Raw genomic sequence first — 26,502 nt, forward strand, 5'->3', positions numbered from 1 at the left:
AAGGAACATAAGGCTGTACAGCAAAAATGGCAGAGGGACAATGGTGGTAGAGCTAAGAGGTTGATAAAAAAACTCATTGGAAGTGAAAAAATATGCTAATTTGGTTAAATGAGTTGGCTTCAGTAGAAATGTTAAAAGAATGGGGAATACAAGCAACAGACATTTCCAAACATCTGGTAGTTTTTAAGGAATTAATATATGGGGATCAGTGACTGAAGAAAAATTAACGATGTAGGGGTAGACTATGCAATAAGTTACTAGAGATGTTGAAGGCTTTGAAATTACACAAAATCCAAAGGGATGAATGGCTGAAATGGACTATTTTGTGGATATAAAGCTGATATGAACATCCAAATAGAAAGATATTTGTATGTAAACTATATAAAATGTTAACAGGAAAATAAGGCAAAGATAAAAGTAAGTTCAGAATTATTTGGGAAGAAGAGTTAAGTACAACAATTACATATGCTGATTGGGAAATAATTTAGTTATCCCTTGTACAAAATACCAAACCAAGGAAATTCTGATTTTTTTGGTTGTAAATAAGTTTTTAAATATCTGTATACTCCTGAAAGATTTTCTAGAATATAATAGAGTATAACACCCGCTGGCAATGAGATACTGATTTACTAAGAGATTTTTATGCATACCTTTTGACAATATTCTACATGTAAACAATTCACATTGTAAATACAAAATCTGTGCAATGCTATTTAGCATGGAAAGTTGGTAATCATTGCATCTTCTGGATGATTAGTTTAACAAAACAGAGGGAATAATAAGAGGGGTTGGCTTGGTTTGATTTTTTTGGCTGTGAAGAAAGCAATCACCTGAAAATGGGGAGAAGGGAACCAACAACAAAAGAAGACATCAAGCAAATTATGAAAGAGGAAAAATGGAACTTTCATAATCAGATGTCAAAATGTGAGAAAAAATATTGAAATGGATATCTTCAATAGTGTAGGTGGAAGGGACAGATGAGTCATGAATAACAATTTTAATGTTATATACTGCAGAGTTGTTGTTGTGTCTTTTCGGCTTTTCCCGGTTAGGGGTCGCCACAGCGGAACTCTGGTCCGCTAATGATTGGTAGTTGATTTTTACGTGCCGAGTTACCAGCCCTGACGCACAGCCTTCAACGAAGGTACGCCCATTCACGCATGTCTCCACGCAGAAGATGATCTAGCTGAGAATCAAACCGGACAGCATCTTACTGCGAGGTAACAACACTACCGCAGCATATACTGCAAAGTGATTCTTTTATATTTACTTAACATTTGGATATAGTATTAACCTCTCTATCAAATAGATATAAGCTATTAGACAATACAGTGTGTTCTAAAGGAGATATTCTTTTTGATATATGTTAGTATTTGATTAATAACCAAAATAATATAACTGTATTGTAATGTTGTTTGTGAACTGGATTAATCAATAAAACTGTCAAAATTTTTAAAAAAGCCAATGCATTTTGCCTGTTCAGTTTAGTGATCTGATTAAATTTCCTACACATATCACATTCTCCTACCTTATGAGGTAGGCCTAAACAAAAATGAGACTGTAGCAGGAGTTTTTAGGGACAATTTTGACATCTTACAGTAACATGTTTGATAGACTTAGCATCATTAGAAATAATGCCCACAACAAAGAAAAAAAGTTAAATAAGAATAAAAAAGTGACTATTTTTTTGACTATAGTAATGTCAACATTCTTAAAATATAGTGAACAACTGCAAATTAAATTAACAATGTGGAATGTACTGAAGATGTTCAAGCATAGAATAAAAGAAAATTCAGTGTGCAGTCACTGTGTTTAAATCACATGTCACCATAAACTGTATTAAGGTGGCCACACAATAATTCATATCTAAGATTTATATGTATTTAAACTTCAGTAGTGTGAGTACTGTCTTTAAAAATAGCATTTATCTGAACACTTGGTGTATCAGGTGATTTTTAAGAGAACTTTCTGCAGTGGCTAAGAGCTGAGAATTGTCTTTCTATGTACCTCACCATGACAATTCTTCGATATTAATCTTGCATGCCATTGGCTGTGTACATCTTTTACTGCTGCCAGCCATAATATCCCTGGGCCAGACTAAAAGGGTGCATCTGTCCTTGAGCCTCATCACTGACCCCCATTGGACAAGGGTGAGACACTTTTCAAAGGAAAAATAAGACATATCATTTTAATTCTTACAGAGGACACTCTACCTAAAGCAGATTGAGTAGCTGTCCTACACAGCTGGAACAGTGGGAGAGTAAATAAGCACCCCAATATATAATGCTCTCTTGAAGATCAGCTGATATGGTAAGTACTGATATACCTGTTTCAGTTTACCTTAGGGTTGAGTAGGTGTAGATAACTGCTGGAAGAATGCCAACTAACGTATACAAACCTGTAAAAAGGGAAGGCAGAATTAAGAGAGACCATTAGAAAGAAAATGCTCAGAAGGCCAAACTCTGAAGCACAAAAGTAGCAAAGAAAGCTTGACACAGTGCAAACTGTAGCGATGGATATATTTATGCATCATGACTGGATGGTTGTGAAAAATTTGCCTCAGGGAGAACATTCTTGAAGCAAGCAATGGAAGCAGCTAATTCCTCAGCGGTATGACTGACTGCCACATGACAGCAAAAAAAAAATGCATTTGGCTATACTTACTCTGTTTGGTGGCAGTCTAACCTTACTTACCCAAAGCAAAAAAAGCAAGCAACTGGTTTTACTTCTTAAACTCATACAACTGCAAGAAATAAAATGTCAGTGGATGATACAAACTGCTATCATCATGTTCTGTCTAAGGAAGAAGCCAGTGGGATGGATTAGATAAGTGACTGCTCAAAACCATTTTGGCCAAAAAAAGCATTTGTCCTAAGGGCGACACCAGGCTCTTGTGAAAAACCAAGCAAGGTTCTCCACAGATAGGAAGATGGATCTCCACAACCTACCTGGAGACTTTAATGGCCAAAAACAGCTAGGTCTCCCCAGAAATGAACATCAAAGCTGCAAAGCCAGCCTTAACTAGCCTATGCTGAGCCATATTTCTTCCACAAAGTCATGGCGTACACCAAGAAAGTAACAAACAATATAAATTCTGACTATGGGATAATTTTGGCCCAAATCAAACAGGCATCAAAAAGACTTGTAGGGTCACTGAGAAAAGTGACACTTTTCAGACACATAGGCATTTGTATTTGTCAGTGAAGGTACACGTACTGGAAAGCTTTCCTGTGGCCTCTCTCATTTCCAAAATATCTACCAACAGACATGATGGATCATAATGAAAAAGCCAACCCTGAAACAGAAATGGTACCTCACTAGCTAGCTAGCTGGAATTTCCATTACCTAGGCAAGAATCATCCTTGGAGAGGACAGAAGATGAAGTACCTGAAACCAAATCATCCCTGGCCAGTAGGGGACAATCAGGATAAATCTGGCCTTTTTATTCTTGAAACTTTTCAAGAAAGTGTGATTTCAAGGGACATGGCAGAGAAGTATAGAAAAAACGTTTTTTAGAAAACCTTTGGAAGAATACATTCTTCCCTATCAAAGGTGGAGTAACCCCTGGGGTGTTCTATATGCAGAACATACTTTATAGAGAAACTAGCTAAAAACACAGTTCCTGGTAGGGCTTGAATTGTGACTTAGAATACGAGGGAGATTTGAAAGGAGCCATCTTGGAAAGAAAGGATGGAGGCAGGTGCAGACACAGGCAGATGACTGTAGGGACTAATTACCCCCTAAATCTCCAAAAATATTTCTTTATGCAAAGGGTTGTGGACCAATGGAATGGACTATTAGAATGGGGGATGAAGGTAGAAGTCATTCAAATATGCAAGAGGCCATGAGACAAGTAGTGAATGAGTGAAAGGAAAGTATGGGAAGAGAGGTCTATGGTTAAATGTATGTAAAGGGCAGACTATATCAACTTATTGTCTACTTCTGTCATCAAGCAAATGAGATAAAATAGCCAGTTTTATATCATCAAGAAAGATTAACCCTGAATGTTTTACTTCCTTCTGGTTATTTGTAGACCTACTGAGGTTGTGAACTTCTTATTTTCTGTGAAAATCAGTTTGAATCTACGAGTCATGTAATTCTTGAATATTACTCTGCCATCATGGTAGGGTATCTCCTTATTCTCTGAGGTTGTCCAAGATCAATGATTTCAAACTTGCTCAGAAGAAGGAAGAAAAGAGGAAAGGAAAAGAAAAACAAGAAGAAAGAAGTCATTGACCTCTGTCACCACATCAAATAATGTAAAAAAGGAAGACATTAGCAATACTTATGACCAAAACATTTTTTCTCCAATAATATTTTATTGATTTATGACCAAAAACATGTAGTACAAAGCACAGATAATACACTGTGGGCACATTTAAAATGTATTTATATGCCTGCTGGCTCAACCTACCTACACAGCACGTTCCATCATTGGGAATGAATGTTGACATGTTATTGGATGCACTGTACCCTTCAAAACACGTGCAGTAGAAACTCCCATGTGTGTTATGACAAAATGCATGCTCTCCACAGATCTTACTGGCTCCAAGCTGGCATTCATCTTTGTCTGCCAAAACAAAATACACTTAGTCACAGCAGCAATTTACCGTCATACCATCCTTTTAAACATTTGCTTAGTAGTTCAACATTAAGAGACAATGAGGTCAACCTAAATATATTTTGTTTTTTTCAATGTTTGAATACAGACAGAAGTATGATATGCATTATACCTTCATTACATGGAAGAGCACAAATTAATGGCAAGTTCATTTTATTTTTAGTTTATTTTCTCAATCTTTTTGTATCACTGACTAATTTTTTTTTTCATTTTTAATGTGTTACTCTGCTTCATTCTGCAATTGCAACTCTTCCCCTAAATATAAATGCATTAAGTTCTGCCCAGTATATGAACCTTATGTCTATACAAGTAAAACAGGAACAGGAGTCATACTATTCAGTGAAAGCCCTCAGAGTGAATGAAGTGCACTAGATGTTATATGAAGGACATCGAAATGCGAATGAAATGATTAACTCAGCAAGCAAGCAATGACACATTTGTATATTTTTGAAGAACGTAGCATGCCACAGGAGTTTGCTGCAACGGGGAAAATGTCCATCTCCTCCAAAGTGCAGTGACCTCAGAGTTGACTATAAGTCAAAAGGGCAGGGGACAGAACACCTATTTGAGAAAGTGTGGATATAACCACACTAATTTTTATTTTTAAATACTTTACATTTGACATGGTTACAGTAGAAAGGGTAGTGAATCACAGATGCAGAGACATAAAGAAGTAGAGTAGTTCTTTTAGAGACTTTAATTAACATCATTTGGTGGTCAATAGAGAATGTAAATGAAAGTTATGTACTTACCATAATGATAGATATATGTTGTCTGGTTTTCGTCCAGTTCACCACATGGGTTTTCAGATCTGACCAGATCCAATCTCGGCACCTACTCCGCAGCTTTTTCAGATCCAAGGCTCTGACACCTCCCCTACCCATAATTCCCTGTACTACACCCTAATACCTCAGATAGAGTTTGCCCCCATCTAAAACAAATGATTTGCAAAAGAGTAAATATGATAACAGTTGCAACTGAAAATGGGGTGCGGACATCAGAACAGGACTTTTCAAAGACAGGGAGTTGAGCTATAACCACCCAGTCATCCCAAAGTCATATGTGTCAATTTAGGAAGAGGAAAGGAGGGAGGGAGGGAAGCTGAACCAGATGAAAATCAGACAACATGGCTCGATCGTTATGATTAGTACACAACTTTCATATCCAATGTTGTCTATTTCATCTGATTCAGTACATAGGACAGATTCCCAAGCTATCTATCCGTGTGGTATCAAGGAAGGACATTTCTGAGGATGGTGGATCCAAAAGAAGAATGTGATCTATATTGTACATCCAGTTTATGAGACACAATCATATGGACTGTGGACCAAGTCGTTGCAGCAAAAATGTCAACAATGGGAAGCCTTCGGGAAAATGCTGTTGAAGTAGATATTGCTCAAGTGCAAAGAGCTTTAGATTTAGATTAGAGAGCCAAATTGTTTTTGTTATAGACAAAGGAAATGCAGTCTGTCAAGCATCTACGAAAAAGTAACTTTAGCAACAGCTTTACCTAAATTTGCCTTTGAAAAGGCAATAAGCAACTGATCAGAGATACTGAATTGCTTTGTTCTATGAAGATAAAATCAGAGTTGGCAATGAACATCTAATATATGTAAAATGTATTCACCTTTGTTTAAGTATCTGGGAAAAAAACTGGTAAGTTTACTGACTGATTTATTTTTGCTTCAGATGTGACCTTAGAAAAAAGGGATGCATAATTTCTCAGGGAAACTTTGTCTTTGTGAAACATCAGGCAGGGAGGTTTGAATGTAAGTGCTTGTAATTCAAAAATCCATCTGGCTGATGAAACTGACACCAGAAAAGTTGTTTTCCATGTCAGGAACTTAAGATCTTCTATGGCCACAGGTTCAAAACAGTGTTGAGGTAAAGCTTGAATCATAATGGCAATGTCTTATGGAGGAAATGGATCTCTGATGGGAGGACATAAAACAAAAGGTTTCTCTCAAAAAGGTTTTAAAGATCTTTAGTAAAGCTATGGAAGTGTCATTATTGCAAGTGTGGAAGTTTGAGATAGCTGGCATTTGAACTTTGATGGAATAACTGGAGCCTTTATCAAAGAGTTATGATAAAAATTCTAAGATGGATAGAGCAGGTGCTGAGAAAGAGTCCAATCCCTTGGAAGCATCCCAGAAAGAGAACCTCTTCCATTTGCTATGGTGTACATTTTTGTGGCTGTCCACCAAGAAGCCAATATAATCTTGCCCACTGTAGTGGGAAGCCTGGCATCCCTGGCTATGATTAAAACTGGAAAAAAACATGCCGTTAGTTTCATGGACTTATGGTGCAGTAGAGGCAATCTGCACGGGTGAGTTAGAAAATCTGGATAATGATCCAAAATCCATGGGGGACCTACTAGTAGAAGCCACAGGAATAGGAACTATGTTTGTTGAGGGCAAAAGGAGACAAACAGGATCACCCTGGCCTTGCCTTACCTTGCTTTCTGGATGAAATTGTTAATTAGAGGTAATGTGGGGGAAAGTATACAGGAGACATGGGGGTTAACTGTGGGCCAGAGCATTATCAGTGGTTGACCCTGTGGAGGGATTAGGGCAAATAAAATGTTGTATTTGTTGTTGAGATAAAAGGCAAAGAGGTTGCAGCAAGTTTGACCCCAGCTGTGAACATAGGTGAAGGCTGCCAGCCTAGCCAGATAGAATTTTGTAGATATTTCTGACATTTGTAAATATTAATGTAAGCCACAGACTTCTTCTCTTAAATGTGAAAAGACTGCATTGGATATTGAACTGCAAAAATGTAACAACAGTGCACTCTGCTGTAAGAAAGCTAAGTCAAGCATTTTATGACTGTCTTTGATGTCAAAATTCAGAGCCAATATGTCTTGAGGGAGGCATCCTGCCTATTGTTTTCAGACCAGAGTTAATGGCTAGAATTTGCTTTATAAATGTTCTTTATTGCTCTGGTTTCTGACCAGGTATAAAGAATGTAAATGTAGTTTCTGTTAGCCTAGGAACACCAGAGAAGTGTGAAGAATGATGTCATGTGAAGCAGCTCTGTGTTATCAATTTAAATAGAGAGAATCAGAGAGCTCAGAGAATTTTGTCTTGAGAACATCCAACTCAGCACTGCCTGTAGCTATATGTAAGTAGGATCTTAGTCTTTAGTGTTTTCTCATAGAAACAGCTAGGAAATAGGAAGATTACACTAATCGTTTTTCTGTGTTGATGTCAGAACTTTTCTACGGGATTATGTTAAGTATTTCTCTGTGATCTCTGAACTCTTGACTAGCACTGTGTAGTAAGAAGTATTGCCTTGTGTTTTTATTTATTTAGTATTAAATATTTTTAAACCTTTCAACTGTGGCTGTTTTGTGTAGAGATAATTTAAGCTCTAAGAGTACATTGCATGTATATAGTAATACTGTACCGTCACTCCAAATAAGCTTGACTGTTTGGTTGCACTTACCATTTTGATAATAATATTGCACAGTATAATTGGATACCCTTTCATAAGGGCCTTTGAGTAGCTGATAAATATTAGCTGGGTGGTGGCAGTGATTTCTACCATATAGTCTGAGTAAAAGGGGCACAGCTGGAGAACCTGTGCCAGCCTTCCCCAGGAGTGTCTGTGTGGTTGTATAAACTCTTATCTCAAAGTGTGTGTGTGTGTGTCAGCTACTTGGGCAGGGACACGAAGCACTGGTTGAACAGAGAGGGTGCTGGAGGTTTTAGCTTGCCCACTAGGCTAAGATCTGGACCTTATAGCTGTGCCAGTGGGGAGTCTTATTGGGGACCCGGAGAAAAAGGGAGAAACCAGCCCCAGACTGACTGTGATCTATGTGTGCTCTTAAGGGAAATTGTATTTTACTGTGCATGTATTTATTATCCTTTCCTTATATGGACACCCTTCACTGGTGTTAGTGGTGAGGATTGAGGCTCCTTGATTGCTGGGCCAGGGCATCACACCAGCAATGGAAAATTAAGGCTGCCACTGTTAGATTGAGGGACCATTAATGAGCTGTCAGGATAATCCTGCTGAATCTGTTAACTAAAACACTGGATTGCCCACTGCCAAAGTTTCATGGTCTCTTGACACAGTGGATAAGAATGGGTTCTTCCCTGTTTGTTGATATACCATACTACTGTCATATTGTCAGTCAGTATTGACATCACACCCTTGAGGAGGCCAACCAGGAATGCCTGTAATGCTAGCAGAACCACCTTCAATCTCCAAGATATTAATGCCCTCTATGGGTGACAGTGTATCCTGGACCATCCTCCCTTTGAAATGCCCCCTACCTGAGAAAAGAAGCGTCTGTGGTTTCTGTCACTACTGGAAAATCTATGTGGAATGTGCATCCCTTGGTTACTGTTGAAGACATAATCCATCAGACAATGTGTCGTCTGCAGATATGAGTGAGATGAATCTTTGCATGTAATGGGTGCATGTTCTGAGACCACTGTACTTCTAGAGTCCACTGGAGTACCCTCATGTGGTAACTGGCCTTTGGAGCCATAAGTATTGTGGAAGTCATTAGACATAAGAGGTGTAGTATCAATCTTGCTGAAGGTGAAGGATAATGAAGCAACCACATGGCAGTTAGACATAACAATAAAACCCTGGTATCAGGAAGGCTGGCTATCTGTAGGCTGGTATTTTGGTGGCATCCTATAGATTCTTTGTTGGGTGGTGTCAGATGACACTTGAGAAGACTTACTGTTATTTCTAAATCCTACAACATTTGGACCACAAGAACCAGATGGTACAGCAACAGATGCTCAGAGGTAGCAGTCAGGAGACAATCATCGAGATAGGGGAAAACCTGGATCCCTAGCATATGCAAGTGTGCTGTCATCACTGCCATTATCTTGGTAAACACCCTGGGGGCTGTGGTGTGACCAACAGGCAGTGCTCTGAACTGAGAGTGATTGGTCCTAACTTTAAATGGAGAAATCTCCTGGAGCACTTTTCTATCTTCACATTATAGTAATCACCTAGGAGAGCTACTGAGCATATCCAATCATCCTTCCTCAGCACAGACAATATGGACTGAATCGTGACTATCCAGAATTTTGTCTGTTTTACAAACTGACTGAGGTGACTAACATCCAGAATGTGCCTGAGGTCCTCCATCTTCTTTGGCACTAAAAAAAACCTTGAATAGACTCTGGATTCTAACTGGCCTGGGGGACCAGTTGAATGACTCTTTTTTTCTAGCAGTTTCTAAATTTCTAATGCTGTTGGTTGCCACTGACTGTGTGGAACACCAGAGACATTCTTCTTCCTATGGGGAGGAAGGAAAAAGGGAACCAAATAGTCTCTAGGAATTATCTTTAGCACCCAGAAATCTGTGATTATGTTTTGCCAGGCTTGTGGGTACAAAGGCAAGTGCCCCTGACTGTCTCCAGAGTGCAGCAGTCAGGCAGCCATTCAGGGGCTCTGACAGGTCTTATCAGAAAAAGGACACCAGAAGCCCTGATTATGCCGTCAGTCTTTGCCCCTAGAATGATGTCTGTTTAAATTACCACCATGCCTGCCACAAGGAGGTCTATCACCAGGAAAGTCATGACAACAGCTATGTGATTTTCGGAATCACACCTTTTTCACTGTCGTCTGCTTCTACAGAAGGAACTTTGTGATGTGGAAAAGTGGATTGCTGCTGCAGGGAGAGTCTTGCCATCCTTTTGGATCCTGGTTAATATGTCTTTAACTCTGAGGCCAAAGAATGTAGAACTTTCATAAAGGACATTAATGAAGGACAACTTAGAGCCTTTTGCAAAGTCACAGAGATACATCCTTGTGTGCTGGTGCATAGTCATGCTGGTGCTGCTGCTCTGACTGTACCATCAGCTACATTTGAAAGTATTTGCATGGCTATGTTGGAGGTTGACTGTAGGGTAGATAGCTGGAAGTCCACTGCCTACTGAACATCTGTAGGCAATACACCCAAGAAAGACTTGGAAATTTCTTTGGTCAAATCTCTCTGGAACTTAGTAACATGAGTCAAATAATTCAGCAATCAGAGAGCAAATGCTGATGATGCATAAGCCCATTTCCCAAATCTGTCCATTGCCTTAGACTCCCTGTTAAGGGGATGAACAGAGGAACTTTCCTCAGAGTTCCTTCTTCACAGCCACTGCTATCACCATAATGTCCACTGGAGGACTTTTGCTCCAATGTTTCCTTTCCTTAGGGGCTGCTAAAATTATGTCCAGTTTCTTGGGTATAGGCTCCACCACATGCCAGGCACCCAGCATTACTTCAGCACAGGTTAAAGCTGCATTGTCCAAGGCCAAGAATACAGCTCCCATGGGACCTGATAATATCCCTGATGGTGTTCTACATGAACTATAAAGTGAACTGGCACCACACCTGTGTGCCCTGTTCAATCACATCCTCACCTCAGGCTTTGTCCCTACTGAATGGCGCACTGCTACTGTCATCCCTCTCCATAAAGGGGAGTGACTACAGACTCTGGGAATTATCGCCCCATTAGCCTGATGAGTCTGATATGTAAAGCTATGGAACGCATCATCATGGACCTGATTAACAAAGATATAGGACATCTCCAAACTCTAAACCCCATGCAATTTGGCTTTGTAAAAGGGAGATCATGCCTGCCCACCCTGGTTAACTTTTTTGAGTCAATCACCAGGGCTGTGGATGAAGGTAAGGCAGTGCATACAGCCTACCTTGATCTGGCCAAGGTCTTTGATATGATTCCTCACTCGGGAATTATTGATAAACTCACCAAACTACATATCAACCACTATATCACTAGGTGGGTTGCAAACTGGCTCACAGATAGAACATACAGTGTGAAAGTAGCGGACTCCAAGTCAGACTGCCAACCAGTCACGAGTGGAGTCCCACAGGCATCGGTCCTGGGTCCTTTCCTGTTCAACATCTACTTCTCAGAAGTCCAGGCCAACACAAAGAAAATCTGGCTGACCAAGTTCACAGATGACTGCAAGCTGGGAACCATTATTAACTCCCCAAGTGATGCAGACATCCTACAGAAAACCTCACTGAGACCAATGACTGGTGTCAAAACCATAGTTTTAAGCTTAATGCAAAAAAATGCGTCATCATCCCATTTGGTAAAAACTCAGTTCCCACTAATTACCACATCAATGGGAGCCCACTGAACACTGAAGGTGTTATAAGAGATCTGGGGATGCTGGTTGAAAGCAATCTCTCCTTCAACCACCACATTGCCACTGTGGTCAAAAAGGCCTTCTATGTGGCACATCTCATTATCAAGGGTTTTGCATCCAGGAAGAAAGAGGTCATCGTCTCTCTCTACTCTTCCCTCATTAGACCAGTCACTGAGTATAAGGCCCCATTTGGCATGTACCTCACTAGACACCTGCAACGCTAGAGAGGCCACAGAAGTACCTCATGAAGAGGATCATAGGCATTAAACACATCCAACACGGACAGACTCAAAAGACACCAGCTATTCTCTGTCTCATATTGCCTACTTAGAGGTGATCTCTGCTTGACTTACAAAGCCATGTCTGACCCAGCTCTGTTAGAAATGCTACATCTAAAGAAATCCCAATCCTTCCACACCACACGGTCCACAGAACTCAACCTCATTACCACAATCAACAGAACATGCTGGAGGGATAGGTTCCTCACCCAGAGACGGCCCATTCTCTGAAACAGACTTCCCATACATGTCAAGCTGGCCCTCTTCAAGAGAAATCTTGATGAGTGGATGGGTAATAGAAAGTTTATCCCGGGAATCAATCCAGTGGCTCTACTTGATAGAGGCACTGGGAACTAACGTTGGGCAGCATGATGCCAGGGCACTTCTATGGACTAGGCTTGTAAAGGCTCCAGGGCCATTAGCCTAGTACACACCTATGAACCTATGAACATCAGGGTCTTTCCAACCCCATTGAGCCATGAGGTAAATGAGGGGATCAACAGGTGGTACCACCCAGGATGATGCCAGATCCAAAGCCTTCCAAGAACACAGATTCATCAGGTGAAAGATCTTGGTTATACCATCCCTTTCCCTGTTTCATCAATTCAAAGATCTCACTGAAGGTGACATCTTCAGAAGAGGACCGTGGAGACTCTTCACCCTCATCCTAATCAATGTCTTCCATGAAAGACCGTGGACATCAATCTATGTGCTTCTGTTTACACATCTGTTTCTTGTGAACTTCTGGTGAATGAGCAAAAGGTTCAGAATCAGACTGGGAGCTAATGTAGCATGGAGCCTTGGAAGCTCATGATTCCAACTGTACCTGTTTGACAGCATGATGGGAAGAAGAAGCAGAATCCTGATGGGTTTTGGGTGGCACTAAACTGGATGTAGGAGTATTCTCCCTAGACATAGCTAGGACCCTATGAAAAGCTTCAAAGGCCAAAGTTGTAATCGGCTCCCAGGATCTACCCTGATCCAAGAACAACAGATTTCTCAGTGCTGATCCGTCTTGCCCCCCAAAGTTGATCTCGGATCTGAGCTTTCAAGAGCAGAGGCTCCAAGGGGCAAGGATGGCTTAGAAAATATCAGTGTCGATCGATCCCCCAAACCTCTGCACCATTTCGGCTCTAAGTCTCTTCTCAATCTGAACACATTGGTGTCAACAGAAAGACAGCTAGTGATGCTGTGTCAAAGCCAAGGGCTACCGACTCCCACAACGTTACCTTGTTGCAGGTCGGAATCAAAGTGACCAAGTCCAGCATGGGGTGGACTTGTACTACAGAAAAGAGAGGATGGTTAAGTTGGACCTGTACTAAACAAGTTCCCAGTGGACAGTACCAGAAGAACCCTAAGCTGAATCTGCATCTTGAAAAATGTCATCATCCTGTCAACATCCTGTCAAAGAGGTCTCTGAATGTGGTCTAGAATATCTCCTTTCTTACAGAATATGAGAGCGGGGCATCTGGGTCACCAATTCCAGTGAGAACCTGGACTATGGAGAGCAGAAACAGAGCTGAGGAACTGTCGGTTCAGCTCTCACAGCTGATTTTTGGTCTGGTGCGACCAGACATATTACCTTGTTATGCATGCACGGGTCTTAGTGACTTACATATGAAAGTCCACTAAGTTTATGGGTAAGTGAACTTTGTTGCTTAAAGTGTAGCATAACTGCAGCCATTCTCAGTCTGCTTTGCATTTTTATTCTTATTTTGCACTTCAACCAATCATACAGCTTGATCAGAATGATACTTGTCTAACGTGATTTCACATAAAGTAACAGCAAACATTTCAACATGGCTACTCTTAGCACAGCAATAAAAAGTTTGAATTTATACAACCTTATAGTCATATTTTGATTATATGCAATATTCATTTCAGTTATGAAGGTGACATTGTATGCTTGTACAATGTGAGTATGCATAAAATACTGTAATATAGTGGCATCAAAGTACACTCTCAATATACATTAGGATGCAATTATGTTAACAGATCACATATAGTACATGAATCTGACAAGGATTTGTGTAATATGTAAACTATATAAACTACATGTTAACTACATCGCTATTACACTTCTGCATCCATATAAAAATATCCAGAGGGATGAATGGACTGCAACATCTTTACTTTGAACACTGCTAAAACAAATTTCAGTTAAAAAAATAGAAAGGGACCCATATAACTCAGAGAACTCCAACTCTTCTACAGTAATTAGCACATCAGTAAAGTAACAATACCAAGTTCTTTTAATAACTAGGTATAACAAATGTGAACTTCTATTAGTTGACTAAACAACAACCACAAACAATGGAAAAAAGAAAGATAAGCCCCTCTCGTGGTAAAATATTATAATACTATAGTTTTAATTGCACATATGGTTACTGCACTGCCTAGTAAACAAAGAACTTGTTGAACATATTTTATATTATCTGTGTATGCCAATGCAGTCGATACAATGTATAAAATTATTATTGTTATGCAATCACATAAACAGTTCTACAAGTATGCAGCAAGTACTCATAGGTAATTGGGTAATATGTTAAACACAACTGTGAATGCTATTTTCCCAGTTCCCTGCACATATATCTACATTTTACCATCATAACAAAGCTGACTGAAATTGTATGTGAAATGGGATAATATAGCTGCACTGTTCAAGAAGGGTATGTGATTTTATCATTACATTTCTACAATCCTTCACATTACTAGCATGTATGAACCACTCCTGAATTGCTGTTACACATTGCAATACACTGTGCACTGCACAATCCTTCATGTTACTAGCATGTATGAACCACTTCTTACTTGCTGTTACACACTGCAATCCACTGTACACTGTTCAATATTGTATACAGACACACACACACACACACACACACGCAAACGCACACCCAGTTCTCATAGCTCTCACACTGCTCAAACTGGCATGCTAACAGATAGCTGTATTTGTATCAATTATGACCATACTGCATGGTACTCTAACTACCTATGATACTGTAGATGTGGCTGCAAATTCCAGATTTCTGCACCTCTAAAATTCCGCGGTGATACAACGGTAGCGTTGTTACCTCAAAGCAAGAGGTTCTCCCATTCGATTCTTGGCGTGGCTTGGAAGTGTCTTCTGTGTGGAGTCTGCATGTCTTCCCCACGGTTGGGTAGCGTTCGAAAGACATGCGTGGCATAAATGGGCATGCCTTTGTTGAAGGTTGGGCATCAAGCTGGCAACTCTGTGTTCCGTAAAAATCTACTGCCAATCATTAGCGGACCGGAGTTCCGCTGTGGCGACCCCTTCCTGGGAAAAAGCTGAAAGACAAACAACAACAACTTATCTACCCACAAATCCATGGAGATTACATGGGTTGAGCTGACTTTTGTGGAAGTGTGTTTTCTTTAACCCCTCCATTACCTTATCATATAGGTGTTAAACTGCTGGGATCACCAGATGAGTGCAGGAGGAGATTGAACCTGGGAGCTATCACTGACACTTGAACAGGATTGTTTGAAACAAGACTCTACCTCTATTTGCTGACATCATTCAGAATGCAACTGAGAGGTATTAGGCATGGACCTCTTTTTAAGGGTGTCTCTGCCATCTCCTATCCCCTCATGTCCTGTCCAGTCTCCTAGTGTGGCTGCTATTCCTGGTTCTGATTTTGACCTAGGCCCAGGGCCACAAGGACCACCTGCCTCATTCCAGCACATTGTCATTATCACCCCCCCCCATAGAGGTGTAGTTGTCTGATACCAAGATATGTTGTTTATCTATTATATCACATCTGCTGGACTATATCACTTGTTAGGTTTGTGTTGTATATGTACATGACTATAGTGTTCTTGCAATGTGTTGTTGTTAAAGAAAGTTTGTGCATATTTTGAAACTGCCTATATTTGTGACGCTTCCCTTAGTAGATGGTTCATAGGTTCATAGGTTGGTACTAGGCTATCGGCCCTAGGGCCTATACAAGCCTAGCCATAACAATTCCCTGACTATTTCTTCCCACACTATTTACTTCCCTGGACCCCTGTCTAGCAGGGTGACTGATGTGATCCCTGGGGTGAATTTCCCTTTTTGAGAAGAGAGAATGGATAAGCAACTCACAAAGAAACAATGGGGAGGCTATATTTAGTCTCCCAGATATGCAACAAAATCTAGAAGATTTAGGATTTTTGCTTGGAAATGTTTACATAGATATTTTTATACCCCTAGTAGACTCTCGAGAATTTTTCCTCAGATAGACAGCAAATGTTAGAGGTAATTGGGAACATATTTTCTGGGAGTGCAGTGAGCTGGCAGACTTTAAGGATTACTGAGGGATGCACTGTTGGTGATGATGGGTGGACAGACTGGTGTGATAAGGGAAATGATTTTTCTGAGCTATGATACACAATTGGAATTGCTTACACATGGTAAGGCCTTGCCGTGTTTAATTATGGTGGCTGTCAAACAGTCAATTACTAGAAAATGGAAATCTAAACCTAAACCAACTATTTTAGAAGTACTGAATATAGCAACAGAGATAAAGCAACTGGAATTGGCATCTTTAGAAAAGGATAGGAGCAAACTACATAGGAAAAAATTGGGAATTGTGGGAACAATACATACAGGGGAGGAATGAGGTTTACAAGAAGGCAGGACTTAAATGAGCTATGTAATGTTCAACTGAAAATGATTGGATAGATTATAAGTGATGTATAATATTTGCAACTGGGAGTGTGTCAGTATGGTTTGTGATGAAAAATGCTTTTAACCAGGATTGTGCCAGTGTGGTTTATTTTCATTTATATAAATGTATAATTGTCTATGTCATAACTGATGGTTTAATAAAGATGCTTCTTGTTTAAAAAAGGGCAGGGATTGAATAACTTATGTAATGTTGCTGAGGTTATATGATCTATAGAAATGGATCTACCTTAGTAGATCGACAAGTTAAATAAGCGACAATGAATTCACCGACGCCAGAAGATCGCAAGTCACTTCACCGACGCCAGAAGATCGACAAGGCAGAAGACCGACGGAGGAAGAAACCGACGCTGAGAACACTGCAATGGGGAAAGGATGTGTAAGTATGCGGTAGTGACGGACGATAGGGTGCGAGTAAGGTAAGTGTGCGATGTTGACGGTGTGTAGGGGTAGGGGTGGGATAAGTGAGTTAGGGTTAGGGTGCGAGTAAGGTAAGTGTGCGATGTTGGTGGTCTGTAGGGGTAGGGGTGGGATAAGTGAGTTAGGGTTAGGGTGCGAGTAAGGTAAGTGTGCGATGTTGGTGATCTGTAGGGGTAGGGTTGGGATAAGTGAGTTAGGGTTAGGGCGCGGGTTAGGTGAGTGTGCGATAGTGACGGACCTTAGGGTAAGGGTTTGGGTTAGGGTTGTAGATAGTTGTGTATGTATGGGTTAGTGTTTGTTTGTAAGGATTTTGGTGTGCTTGTGTTGTGTGTGTGGGTTTTGGATAGGGGATTTGTTTTTGTTGTTGGTATGTGATGTGTCGGTATGATGTCCGTGTTTGTGCACTGCTCCATCTCTTCGTCGGTGAAGTGACTTGCGATCTTCTGGCGTCGGTGAATTCGTTTTCGCTTATTTAACTTGTCGATCTACTAAGGTAGATCCATAGAAATATATGTGATGTATGTTTGTAAACGTTAACTTGTAGATACAGTTTGATTACTTTTATATAAATGTAAATTTGCCTATGTCACAAGTGATAATTCAATAAAGGTGTTTAAAAATGTGTTAGATTTAAGATTATAAGATACACATTGAAGTAAATGAGAACATGTTTCACACATTACTGTCTGTATATGTACAATAACTTGAATTTTTATTTCAGTTATACTGTTTTTTATCAACAAAAACTGCTGAGCTGAAGAAAACCAGTGTGAACTGAGAAAGTGAAATAAAGATAGAGATTTATTCGAAGTGCTTTCTTACACAAACATCACTGAAAACAGACCACAAGACTCATCAGACTGAATAGATATACTCAAAAGCATTGTTTATAGGCAGTATGTAAAAATCATACGATTAATCACATAATCACAAGAAAACATAAAAGACTATTTGCACTTAATATAGCTTCTCTCCTTTTTAAAACATGTTTGAAATTAAAACCAGTGTTCAATCCATTACCTCTAATGGCATTTAAAATAATTTGCTACTTGTACTCAGGAAAATCTAAATGATCTAAAAATATTGATGAGAGCTTGTTCTAAATACTGAACACACAAACTTTTTAAAATCTTTACACTTAAAAGTATGTTTGCATAAAGCATTATTACTACTTTTGATGGCATGGGTATGCTCATATATTCTGTTATGTAGTTTACTATTAGTTTTGCCCACATAAAAACAGTCACACAAGAAACAGTTGGCAAAATAAACCACATAATTAAATGTACATATAAAAACACCCTTGGGTGCATATGCCCTAGTGGAATTTTCACAGGAAACATATGGGCCTTCAGAAGTAAATTCACACATGTTGCATTATGACATTTAAAAGAACCCTCCTTGTTTCTCCTTTCCTTTTCGCCTTCATGTTTGGGGTAACTATTAAGATACCTACCTCTCGTATTAATAAAGTTAGGATAAGTCCCTACCTTGTTTAATAAATCAGGATAGGCATTGAGGATTTTCCAGTTCTCTTGTATTATTTTATTTTTCTGGTGTTACATAAATCTACAGTGTATGTTAAAAGTCATTAGTTACTTGACTTTCTCTAAGTCAAACAGTAGGAAAATGAAGGCTGAGGGAATCAAACCCATGACAAGATGAAGCAGTTTGTTAACAATTTATAGCATTAATCCTCTGCACTAACTACCAAACCCCTCCATCCAACTGTAAATGTATAAAATTGTTTTACTGTTCACAGCTGGTGAGTTCTCTGATTCCAATTTGCAGATTGCACTGTGCACTCTTGAGAGTGTGACCACAGACAGGTTTCAAATTCAGCAAACTATTCAGCTTCTGCCATGGTGGTGGTGCTGCAGTAGCATTGTCACCTCACAGCAAGACGTTGTCCCGTTTGATTCTCAGCTAGAGCGTCTTCTGTGGTGACATGCGTGAATGGGCATACCTTCGTTGAAGGTTGTGCATTAGGGCCGGCAACTCAGCACATAAAAATCAACTGCCAATCATTAGCGGACCGGAGTTCCGCTGTGGCGACCCCTAACCGGGAAAAGCTGAAAGAGCATCATTCAGCTTCTTTTAGTCTGACAACAAAAACATCTTTCACATAGATTAATCAGTCAGACAGCCCAGACAAGTCCAGAAAACTGTTCAACTATCACTGCAACATTCTTATTTAGCTGCAAGTACCATGAAACTACTGCTGGTGTGTGAGTGCATTGCATTTTGAATTGGATTTTGTCATTTAAGGTTTGCATAACTCCACTTTTTATTTGCTTTAATTATACAGGTATATGCCTTTTAACGTCCAGGATAGGTTTTATCCCATAATTCATTAAGCGGCACAGACATTAAGTGAACACCCTATACTCTGTATTGTTCTTCGCTTAACATCTGTGTGTATACTGGCCAATCACATTTACATCCACTTAGCATAGTACGGACGTAAATGTGGAAGGACATTAAGCAGCGCAGACCTGTATTACAGTTTATTTTACATTTTGTTTCACTTTAAAGTTTTTTTCTTGGTGTATTAAATGTTCTTGGCAAGGGTCACTTAGAAAAACATCCTTTTCCATTCATTTACAGAAAAGGAATAAAATCTAGCTAATTAATGCTTTTTAAGTGCAACCTGGATAACTGGATGAGGAACAGAAAATCCACCCCTACGATTCTACCTGTGTCTATGTTGGACAGAGGTATTGGGTGCTGACCTGTCAGAACATGGGCTAAACTCTTGGCTAGGCTTGTAAGGGCACACTTTAAGATCCAGTCCCAGTAAATCCAAGCTCAGCAAACGTACAATTACAATAACACGCCAAACTACAGAAATGTTCATAGGCTTGTAAGGATGTCAGGGCCAATAGCCTAGTAACTTCCTATGATCCTATAATAGGAGGAACTGAGAAGTAATATTTCGTATATAGGTAATTTAGCTGCATTCTTTTTTAGCTGCAAGTGCTATGAGACTACGGCTGGTGTGTGACTGCACTAAATTTTGATTTGGATTTCTTTATTAAAAGTTTGGACACTTCCACTATCAGTCTTGCTCTTTTTATTCAAAAATGTTTATTTGTATTTATTTTTTCACCTTAAAGTTATTTAATTGTGTTTTAAAAATTACTAACTAAGGTCAGATAGAAAAAAAACCTCTTCTGTTCACTGTTTGAAAAGAAATTAAATCTAGGCAATTGTTAGTAAAAATTGAGAAGTAAGATTTTTTTTACAGTATTTAGTTGCATTCATACTTAGTTGCAAGTGCTGTGAGACTAATGTTGATGTATGACTGCATTGTGTTTTCCCCAGTCACCCGCCCAGTCCATGTTGTGGTTCAAACCTGGTACCTTCCTAGCTCCCACCTCTACTGTAAATTTGACTTTGGACGCTTCTCATGGTCTCACCTCATCTGCTCACCCAACTGGGCTCTAAAAGATCAAACTGTGAAGGCCCTCCCCTTAGACTCATAAAGCTTAAGTTAGCCTCTTTTTCATATCATACCACTCACTTAGTGCACACTGTAATATTCACAACATTAAGACATTTTCTACATCTTAGTTTTAAAATGTATAACATCTGGGACTAGACTACTCATCACTGCAGAGCTTAGTAACTGCTTCTCAGAAGTTAGCTTCAGATTTCTGCCTCTATATTACTGCTGGTGAGAGAAGTAGCAGGAGGACATTGTTTTCTAGCCTTGTAAAGATTACCAATCACTAGAAAGACTGAAAGTTGCTTTTTAGGGGGCAGCTTGGGATTAGTGCTACTGCTTAGCTCACGGTGAGAGAAGGAGCAGAGAGGTATTGATTCCTGCTGGTCTTGTACTGACCCCAGCAACAGCTGGGTTAATACTACTCAGGAAGCACTTGGGATTAGTGTTACTCTTTTGCTTCTGGTAAGAGAAGGAGAAAAGGTTCATCGATTCTCAGCTCCATGTAGCTGAGTTGAGACCAGCACTATCTCTACTACCATACAGATAACATCACCAGTAATCAAGTCCAAACCTAAGAAACACTGCTCCCACTTTAACACACTTTAATAAGCACATCAAACCACAAACTTCCACTTTCCAACTGTCTCTGTAGCCAACTTGGTTCAAATTTGTATCTTAAAACAATGTAGTTATTGTTCGCATGTTTACTGATAATCACCTACTAATTAATCAAACTGACACAGTGTATGACAGATGTAGTTATATAATGTTATTGGAGACAAAGCTCTCACATGAAACCACAAAAATAACATTCAAGGTTGTTAGTATCATGCAACACCATACTAAACCAGTCACTTACATCTCACTTCAAACAATTAGACCTACATAAGCTGAGGCTCTAAAAGGTAACATACCTAAAACATGAAGATCTCATAAATGTAGTCTAAATAACAAGTACCCTCAGCAGCCTCAAAAGAAAAGTATGTCTAAGAATCACACTGACTTAATTCAAAAACCCATAAGGCAAGCCTTCATACATTCCAATATTCTAGTCATAGGTGACTCCATAGTGAGACATATTAATGCATCACACACCAGGTGGTGCAAAAACAGGCCTCTGTCAGCTGCCGATCAGGTGCCAGGATTCACCACATCATGTATTCACTCAAGCCCCTGCACCACAACTACACATATGATACAATCATAGTGCACATGGCCGTAAACGACTTGAGACATACTTCCCTGGACTATATGAAGACAGACAGGCTGAGCTCTTGGAAAATGTGTCTGACACAGGTATAAACCTAGCATTTAGTGGCATTCTGCCATTGCCAAGAATAATGCCACAATGAGAACAAAAGATTATTGAGTTCAGCAATTGATCTAGTTTCTGGTGTCATTCTAAGGGAATGCAAACTGGATCAAAAGTCAGAACATCTTTCAATGCCTTCATACTCAGGCATTATGCCAGGATTAATCAACTAAAATTGAGTGCTAACCTGGCTAAATTCAAACGCTCCTTCCATCTTGATGACCTCACTGTTCATCCGAAATCCTTTGCCAATGAATTATATACAAATGTGAATAACTGCATCAATGCATCTGTACCTCTCAGAAGTAAATTTAATGCCAAATTTAAAAATAAATCCCTGTGGTGGAACTCTAATATAAACAGACTCTACAATAAAAGAAAAAAACTAAATGCATGCAAAATTAAACACTCAAGATCCCAGCAGTGTTATTACTAAACTTACCAAGGAAATCCAGACCCTGATGAAATCAACCAAAGCCAGACATGAGGTAAAAATATCCACCCAAGTGAAAGATAACCATAAAGCCTTCTTTACCTATGTTAGAAATCTCATAAATAATGTCCATTGTGCAGAGCCAATAGTAAAGGAAATCATGTACTCAGACCCACAGGAGATAGCCAATCTACTAGCAGAAAAAAAAATTAATTTCAAACTTCACCCCATTCTCCCCTCCTATATTCCCAGATCACATACCTTTATCTATACCCCCTCAAATCTCCCAAGAATAACTCTTCAATGTGCCATCTATGGCCAAGAGGTCTGCTTCTCTATGGATGGATAACATACTGGGCTGCTTGCTGGTCAGGCTGAAACATAATTTGTCAGACATCCCATATAGATTTTTCAAGATCAGCCAACAAATATGCATTGTGTCAGATGAATGGAGGATAACAGCAGTCATCCTCTGGCACAAAGGTGTGGTGTCAGTTGACTCGGGTAATTATAGACCCATAGGCCTGATCAGGCTCATCTGTAAGGCTATGAAAAGGATCATTATGGAATTAATAAATGAGGACACTGGTATGCTACAAAGTCTTGACCCAAGCCAGTTTGGATTCATGAAAGGCAGATCTTTCCTATGTAACCTCATCAACTTCTTCGAGAAGGTTACTAAAGCAATGGATAAGGGCTAATCAGTACACAACATGTACCTGGACCTCACAAAAGCATTCTACACCATTCCACATTCAGTTATCATAGATAAACTCTCATGGATAAATGTAAAGAATAGAAGATTAGTAAAGTAGAAGTTGAAGTTATGGAATACTTGCAAAGTGAAGGAGTTAGTGTACAAAACCTAACACAGGTTACATCACAGCATGATGGAATGAGTCCCCAAAGTAAACAGAAGCAGGAGGATAAGGAGACATCTGAAGAAATATGGCAAGGGAAAGAAAAAGATTTAATATGGTGCAATATTTATGCAAAGGAGTAGGCAAAACTAATCAATACAAAAAGAGCAGCACCAAAGATATTTGAAAAGAAACACAGGAAAGGCATCTGGACATGGAAAATTGTAAAATACAAAAAAATAAGAAAACAAAGAGGAAAAGTAGAAAAGAGGATAAGTAATAGAGAAGTTAAAGAAATAGAAACTGACATTATGGAGTACCTGCAAAGTGAAGGATTTAGTACAGGAAATCTAACTCAGAAAACACTACAGCAGGATAGAGGAAATGGACACCCAAATTAAGGAGAAACCAGTAGAGTGAGAAACATCTAATTAGTTGCCATATGAAGATACTCTGCAGTCTTACACAGGAAACCAGTACAAACATTCAGCTGGAGTTGCATAGCAAGGGAAGGAAGAGTTAACTGTGGCAACTCTGATACAGTCAATGTTGTGAAGTGACAGGCCAGTGAGTTCCTATGGGAAAGAGCAACGGATGAAACTGAAGAGAATGTGGCACTAGAAGATCCTTTGGAACTTTCTACAGAATGCCCACAGGAAATGAAACAAAGAATGTGCCCTCAGGTTAGAAGAAAATGATGTAAGAGAAGAGTTGCTTGATTTAATAAAGATGGACAGACATATTAAGATCAATGAAAGAAATAGACTACAGAAAGTCAATAAAACCCAAAAACTTAGAAGTTTGATTAAACAAATGAACACAGTAATTAGGACTGCCCATAGAGATTTGTGATGTAAGAGAAGTAAATAGGATATACTGCTGCGCAGATAAATTAATAACAGATAAAGTCTTACCACAAAAACACAGGGCAGTAAGGGAAAGGAAAGTGGGAAATTGAATGCCTTCATGGAAGTATCAAATAGTGAAAACTATAAAGCAATTAAGAGCAGTGTCACTGTTACAAGAGTATAGAAGAGGGAACAGATCAACAAAAATACTCAGAAAGACAGACGTGATAAAAACAATGTGCAGTATCAAAACAGATCAGGATCTAACATACACTATCACAAATAATAAACTAAAAATGTCAGCACAGCCAGAAAAAACTTAGAAGATACGTAGATAAATATAAAGGAAAAATACAAAATAAGGTAATTGTTGATGACCCAAAAACGTTTTATAGAGAATTGGGAAACAAGGCAAAAGGAACTGAAACACCACAAAAAAAAAAGGAGAAATAGATATATTTTGGAGAAATATCTATGAAGATCCTGTGGAACATAACAAAGATGCTAACTGGATAGAAGGAAGTAAAAAAAAAAAGAATAAAAAATTCAGATGTACAGGATATGAAATGGGATGAAGTAACGGCCAGACAAAGATTGAAACAAAGTTAAGAAAAGCTCCTAATTGGAAACCCCAGGCCCAGATGCAGTACCTAATTTCTGGCTAAAAGTATTAACAGCTTTACATGAAGATTTAGCCACGAGTAAGAACTATTTATATGCATACCCCAAACAGGCACCAGCCTGGTTAACAATAGGATAAACAATACTTCTGCTTAAGAGTGAACCTGCAAGCTGTCTTAAAAATTATAGACCAATAACTTTCCTTCCACTGATTTAGAAACTAAACACTGGAATTGAAGCCAATAGAATTTACAGTCATTTACAAGAAAACTCAATCAGGGCAATAGAACAAAAGGGTAATAAAAGAAAGTCATATGGAACAAAAGATTATTTGTTTTTGAATAAAGTAATAATGGAGAACTATAAAAAGGGGAAGAATCTTAAATATGGCATGGATAATTACAAAAATTATTTGATAGTATCCCTCCTTCATGGATAAGAGTGCTTAAAAATGTACAAGATACACCGTACACTGATCGATTACATTATAGTGGCCATGAAACCACTTTGCAGTTAAGCCATGATAAATGACAAATTATTATTTCAGGGATAAAAATTCAAAGGGGAATATTCCAGGGTGACTGTCTGTCACTGCTGCTCTTTTGTCTTGCCCTTAACCCATTTAGTTGTCACTTAACAGATTAGGTCATGGCAACAATACAGCTCCCAGAAAACAACAAAGTGTAAAGACTTCTCATCTTCTTTTTGTAGATGATTTAAAACTGTATGGTTCATCAGGTGAGGAACTGAAAGTATAACTGCAAGTGATCAAAACTTTTTCAGATGATATAAGAATGTCATTTGTTCTTGATAAATGTGCAAAAGCAACCTTTAAAGCAGGAAAGCTACAGCACCAAGAAACCATTAAATAAATGTGTAAAAGTGACCGTTAAAGCAGGAAAGCTGCAGCACCAAGAAAACATCAGTTTGAGACAGGCATGTGATATAAAAGAACTTGAGCAAGAGGGAATGTATAAATATTTGGGAATTAATGAAGGATCAACAATAAAACATAAACAAATGCAAACAAAACTCAGTAAGGAATATTTTAGAAGACTAAAATTGTTACTGAAAATAGCATAGACATGTAGGAATGAAGTCCAATCTGTAAACCAATTTCCTCTTCCTGTTCTAACTTACAGTTTTGGGGTGATTCACTGGCCCCAAAAAGTGTTGGACAGGTTAGACAGGAAAACAAAAAGGATGCTTCATGTTCATAAAATGATTTATAAAAATCAGTGCATACCAAGATTGTATATTCCCTTTTCTGAAGGAGGTATTGGCCTCCTCAAAATTGATTACATGTACAGATCTGCAATCGTGGGACCGCATACATATCTGCTGACCTCACAAGACCCAAACGTGAAAGTTTTGAAACATGAGGAGAACATCTCTAAGATGACTTCCCCGCTTAGTTTAACAGAAGCATATCGGCATCAAGCGGGAATGGAAATCAAACCAGAAGTAGATAAAAATCAGGCAGCAACTGAATGTGCCAAAAACAAAAATAAAGAATAAAAATGAAGGAACAGATGACAAGGCAAGAAATGTGAAAAATGTATAAATACAGTTGCAAGTATAGAAAACTCTTGGAACAACCTCATGTTAATCAGGATCGAATGCAGGAATGGTTAAGGACAGTTAAATTTAAACCAAAAGATGAAAGGTTAGTATTGGCAGCCCAAGACAGTGGACTACATACACATTGGTTTACAAAGTCTTTTGAACATGTAGGAGAAACAGACAAATGTAGGTTTTGTAAAACAGAATTGGAAACAGTTGCACATTTTGTTGCTGGTTGTAATATACTAATGGCAGAAAGACTGCATACTGAAAGG

At 39.0% G+C, this 26,502-nt stretch overlaps 1 protein-coding gene across 2 annotated transcripts in view; it reads right to left on the reverse strand.

Moving 5' to 3' along the window:
• The window catches only part of SUSD1 (sushi domain containing 1), a 1,084,671-nt gene that overhangs the window by 900,550 nt on the left and 157,619 nt on the right, over positions 1–26,502 (reverse strand). For both annotated transcript variants that reach the window (XM_044061072.1, XM_044061071.1), the window contains exon 3: positions 4,415–4,570. In XM_044061072.1, the coding sequence (XP_043917007.1) occupies positions 4,415–4,570 (156 nt within the window). The remainder of the gene's footprint in view (positions 1–4,414; positions 4,571–26,502) is intronic.

Source organism: Protopterus annectens, chromosome 2.part0 (assembly GCF_019279795.1).
Source record: "Protopterus annectens isolate FY-2018-M chromosome 2.part0, PAN1.0, whole genome shotgun sequence".
Classification (NCBI taxonomy): domain Eukaryota; kingdom Metazoa; phylum Chordata; order Ceratodontiformes; family Protopteridae; genus Protopterus; species Protopterus annectens.